The sequence below is a fragment of the Bubalus kerabau genome, chromosome 6 (assembly GCF_029407905.1).
Source record: "Bubalus kerabau isolate K-KA32 ecotype Philippines breed swamp buffalo chromosome 6, PCC_UOA_SB_1v2, whole genome shotgun sequence".
NCBI lineage: Eukaryota > Metazoa > Chordata > Mammalia > Artiodactyla > Bovidae > Bubalus > Bubalus kerabau.
In genome coordinates, this window is record NC_073629.1 from 5953211 (window position 1) to 5958914 (window position 5704).

Below are 5704 nucleotides of genomic sequence, written 5' to 3' on the forward strand. Positions count from 1 at the left end.
CCTCACACATCCTGATTTAACTTCCTTGTGTAAAGCCTGGGCATATGAATTTTTAAAGAGTATCCCAGGTGATTCTGATATACATTGGGGATTGAGAATCACTAGTTTAGAGATTCCCATTGAATGGTTTGAGAGCTCTTGCATGCCTGCTAAGTTGCTTCAGTCGTGTCCAACTCTTTGCAACCCCAAGGACTGCAGCCCACCAGGCTCCTCTGTCCTAGAGATTCTCCAGGCTAGAATACTGGAGTGGGTTGCCATGACCTCCTCAAGTGGATCTTCCTAACCCATGGATCGAACCTGTGCCTCCTTTGCCTCCTACAATGCAGGTGAAATCTTTACCACCAAACCACCAGGGAAGTCCTTGAAAGCTCAGGCACTTCAAAAGATTTGTTGTATTTTTATATTGTACTATATTTTTATACTATATTAGTAAGTAATGCTTCCATGGTACATATTGTCCAGGCACTGCTTGAAATACTTTTTATATATTAACTCATTTTTTCCTTATAACAATCTTATGAGAAAAATACTTTTGTTACCTTCATTTTACAGACAAGGAAACTGAAACAGAAAAGCATTAGTCACTTGCCCAGTCGCAGAGCTGAAGAAGAGCAAAACTGGAACTTGAACTCCAGGTATCGAAGACTTGCTATAAATCACTGCATCATAATGCTTCGTGATGTCACTCATTTAGAAATTTTAGTTTAAGGACATGTTAAAGAGCGTGAGGGAATCTGGTCCTTAAATCTGTGTATTTCCATTCAGAGGGCATTTCTACTGACTTACAAGCAAAAGGGATCAGTGAAAATTATTTAGAAAACTCCCCTTAGTCTCTCTAAGTCTCAAGAAAGAGATTTGTAAAGTTTAGATCCACTTATACTCATTTGAAAAGACCCTGATGCTGGGAAAGATTGAGGGCAAGAGGAGAAGGGGACGACAGAGGATGAAGATGGTTGGATGGCATCACTGACTCAATGGACATGAGATTGGGTGGACTCCGCCGGGAGTTGGTGATGGACAGGGAGGCCTGGCGTGCTGTGGTTCATAGGGTCCCAAAGAGTCAGACATGACTGAGCGACTGAACTGAACTGATACACCGCCAGTGCTTTTTTTGTTTGTTTGTTTTTACAAAAAGCAAACTTGTGGGCTTAAAGCAGGTTTGTTTTCAGTGATAAGTCACTTCCTGTTCTTAAGGCCAGGAGACCTTCTAAAAGCTTATTTTAAATCTCAAGTTGCTTCTCAAGCGTCAGCATTGTTTTGCAAAGCCACATTTAGATGAGTGTAGGCCAAATAAATCACTAAAATGTCAACTGTGTAACCTTCGAAAGAATGCCCCCTTCCTTAAGCATGGGGGAAAAAAGCATAGTCTCTGGAATTTGCCTTGTTTTACAAGGCTTGCACATCTAAAAATACATCTAAAATATTTTTCAAACCCTATATGGTTTTGTATTCTTTCTTAACTAATGACAATAATGAATGTTTATAAAAATCTAAGTCACCTCTTCATTTTTTCCCACAAGAAAATGTCAAATGAGGAAATGTAAACCATTCCCACGTCTATATGTGAGAGTCAGAGCATGAAGAAACAGGTTTAAATAGAATCAAAGTTTTGGACAATTTCTAAAGATGTATTCAGTGGCTACAAGGTACCCAACCTGGGGCCAAATACTGTGGGGTTACCCATAAGACATGGTTCCTACTGATATGACCTGCTGGAATAACTCACTTTCTGCTTCTAGGGGGAGTTCTAATTTGGCCTCAGAAACAATTCCATTTCGAGGCAATTCAGTCAGTGAGACTTGTTACTTGCTAATTCAAATTCAATTCATTGAAAAAATTAGTGATATCTTCACTCCAGTCAGGAATCATGCGACTCTTCACTCCATGCTTCAGTCCTTCTAAGTCCTCACCTCCAAATAATGTGGTCAGCTTTTCCCACTTTGCCCTAGGACTGTCCAGGTTTTAGCACTGGGAATACTATGTCCCTTGGGACTGTCTAGATTTTAGTACTAAAAGCTGATGTCCTGGGAAACCCCTCAATTCTGGACAAACCAGAATGATCGGTCACACTACTTTTAATATAGCCCCAAGTCTCACTTTTGAACCTCACTTTGTTCAGGGTGCCATACAAGTGAAGTATTATTGTAGCTCAGATGGTTTATAAGGATGCTCAGTCTCTAAGCCACCAATCAGGAACTGAGGGGAAAAGTGGGTATCTTGAAAGTAGAAGCCACTGAACATAGCATTACCTAGAGCTATTTTATCTAAATTATGGCACAGTTTCATGCCAGTCTCAATATCAGTTCTTTTTCAGATAAGATATTTACTTGCAGCACCTACTGATAAGCTAGGATAAATGAAAATGACTCAGCTATTAGCTTAGACTAACACAGCACATGCAATCATTCCAATGGCCCATCTACTGGCCAGGCCTTCATACACACAAAATTGGCTAGAACAAGCACCTTTTGGTTTTTATGGTGGGGGAAGGAAGCTATGCTCTTGCTTCCTGGGCAGTATTATCTTGCAAAGAAAGCATGGGTTATACAGGCAGTCTCTCCTTGTCAAAAGGAGTGGAAGGCCATTTATGCTTTTTTGTGTCTCATAAATCACTTGCTTCCATACTTGAAAACCTGAAGTCAAAATGCTCAGCCAGAACGGAGAGATGGTCACTTTGCCTTTGGCCGCGTGCTACCAGAGTCATTTACAGAGCAGGTACCAACAGCCCTGCTGACTGTGTGTCATGTCATCCATCATGCGAAACTAAACCAACAAGGCGTGAAGAGACGGTTGTGGGAACTCTTGTCAGAGAGGTCAGACCACTTCATCAAGGAGGCAGGGCAACGTTTAGGATAGCTGGCCAATGGGAAGGGTTGCGCAGGGCACATTTTTAACGAGGGGCTTTCCCATACTCTATAAAGAAAATCTCAGGAGGCAGAAGTTCACCTTTACTTTTGGGCACCAAACTATATTTGAGAAAGGACTGTCACTCCTAAAATATGCTACAGTCTCATTCTTCTTCCTTCCTGCTAGTCCTTTTCAATTTTTCTCTTGTTGTGAACAACTGAAGTGACTACCTTGTCAAGTTGAGAAATGGCACTACTTTCGAATATTATTCATATTTTATGAAAGATATACTTTGTGAAGTAGACTTGCCCACTGAGCCAGGTTCTGATACTGTAGTCCCACTGCCATAACTATCTGAGTCTTATCCTCAAGACAAGCACAAAAAAAAACAAATGTTAAGAGACAAAGTTCCGAGCCTCACCCCGCCCCCACCCCGCCCTGCCGACTGGCCCAGCGAACCCACCGCAGACCTGCCGACAGCCCGCGGATCTGCCCTCCTTTGAGTGCGCCGTGTCTGGTTCATCCAGTGTCGCTGCTGCTAAGTCACTTCAGTCGTGTCCGACTCTGTGCGACCCCATAGACGGCAGCCCACCAGGCTCCCCCGTCCCTGGGATTCTCCAGGCAAGAACACTGGAGTGGGTTGCCATTTCCTTCTCCAGTGCATGAAAGTGAAAGTCAAGTCGCTCAGTCGTGTCAGACTCTTAGCGACCCCATGGACTGCAGCCCACCAGGCTCCTCCATCCATGGGATTTTCCAGGCAAGAGTACTGCAGTGGGGTGCCATTACCTTCTCCGTCCAGTGTCGCAGCTATGAAAAAAGTGGTTCAACAGCTCTGGCTGGAGGCCGGGCTCAATCAGGTGACGGTTTCCCAGGCAGCTGCAAATATCAAACAGTTCTGTCTGCAGAATGCTCAACATGACCCTCTGATGACTGGAGTATCTTCAAGTACAAATCCCTTCAGGCCCCAAAAAGTCTGTTCCTTTTTGTAGTAAAACAAATCTTTACAAGGTTTTCCAAACCATTTTTCATAAGCCAGTGATTATTCAAAGGAAAGCTAAATCTGAAGCCTGTACAAAAGCCTCTTTGTAAAGTGCCATACTGTACAAACTTCTACTGTTGTTAATCCTTAATGTGTACCTCTCTGAATATTCATAATTTTCTGTTTCACAAGGATAATTATTTTATATACACTGATGGCAGCATACAATAAAATATTTAGTCTGAAAAAAAGAAACAAATACAGTCATTGCTCATATAACACTCAAATTTATGTAGAATCCTTTGCCTGGCACATATTTAGGCTCTCAAAAGTTACTTGTTAAATAAGACAATAAAGATGGATATTGGAAGAACATAAAACTACTGCAATTACTACATGTGAGGAAATGGAATGATAAAATAGTGAAGTAATATTCTTAAGCCATGCATTTAATGGGTATTTGGTCACAAGTACCCTAGGTTCAGAGCCTAAGAAATTAGCCATTTAGCTAAATCACATCCACTATAAGGTATTCTTGCCTTATAATGCTAATGTATTATATACTGTATATAATACAGTATATATATAATATATATAATGTATAATTATAATGCTAATATATTACCTTGCCCTCTTTTAACAGATACCCTGAGTCTTCTCCAAATCCAACCAAGAAAACAATAGGAATGTAATACATAAAGCAAACTGTAACTTGCTAACAGCTTCTAACTCCTTTTTTATTTGTAACCTGTTTTAGGTAAAGTTATTCTATCTCCAGATTGGTTAGCAGAGGGTCTGGAAAAAAAAGTTTTTAATAGACATTTAACCAGAGTTATCACTGATACTGTGGGAGATAAAATGAGTTCTCATTCAGATGATTTAATATCCATAAAGAGTTAAAATGAAATAGTTAAAATGAAAAAGAATACTCAATTTGGTGAAAATGACCCCTAAGAATTACATTCTCCAGTCTTAAACCTCAATCACCAAAAATTTATTGACCTCTATTTAGATCTACTTTGGTGATTTCTTTCACTACCTGAGGATTCCAAAACAAAATGATCGATTCAATTATTCCAATAGATGTAATTTACTGTAAATCAATGATCCTAGAGGGAGACTGATGAGATATGTAAGTATAAAGGTAATTGGAATTGAGTTTCTGAGTGAGAAAGGACTTCCAAATATTGGAAGGGAAAGAACTAGAATTAACGCCTTTGTTGAATTGGAATTGGAAGTTCCATGTGAATTCATGGTATTTATAAACTTCCCTGGTGGCTCTGCTGGTAAAGAATCCACCTGCAATACAGGAGACGTGGATTCGATACCTGGGTTGGGAAGATGCCCTGGAGAAGGAGACAGCTACCCACTCCAGTATTCTGGCTTGGAGAATTACATGGACTGTATAGTCTGTGACGTCACAATGAGTCAGACATGACTGAGCAACTTTCCCTTTCACCTTCACCCTTCATAAATATATAAACATATATAAATATATATCTCACCATGTATACATATATCACACTATATTAAATGCCATTATATATCAATTATCTATTGGTACCTACACAAAATGCACATTTAAATATGCATAAAAATGTATACATAACATACATAATGCATTAGTTTCCTAGAGCTGCTAAGCAAATTACTGATTACTAGAAACTTGGTGCCTTAAAGTAACAGAAACTTATTTTCTCATAGTTCTGGAGGCCAGAAGTTTAAAATTAAGTTATTGGCAGGGTTGGTTCCTTCTTCATTCTCTGAAAGAGATTCTATTCTGTCATCTTTTTCTACCTCCGGTTAGCTGTCCTTAGTCATTGTCTTCAGTCCATGACATTGACATTGGCTTGTAGCCATATCACTATAATCTATCTC

General features: G+C 39.9%; 1 protein-coding gene across 1 annotated transcript; it reads left to right on the forward strand.

Moving 5' to 3' along the window:
• The first annotated feature begins 2665 nt into the window (after window positions 1-2665).
• LOC129655855 (guanine nucleotide-binding protein G(I)/G(S)/G(O) subunit gamma-5-like) lies at window positions 2666-3836 on the forward strand. Its single transcript, XM_055586676.1, has 2 exons — window positions 2666-2715; window positions 3620-3836. The coding sequence occupies exons 1-2, from the start codon at window positions 2666-2668 to the stop codon at window positions 3834-3836; spliced, it is 267 nt and encodes an 88-aa protein (XP_055442651.1).
• The last annotated feature ends 1868 nt before the right edge of the window (window positions 3837-5704 follow it).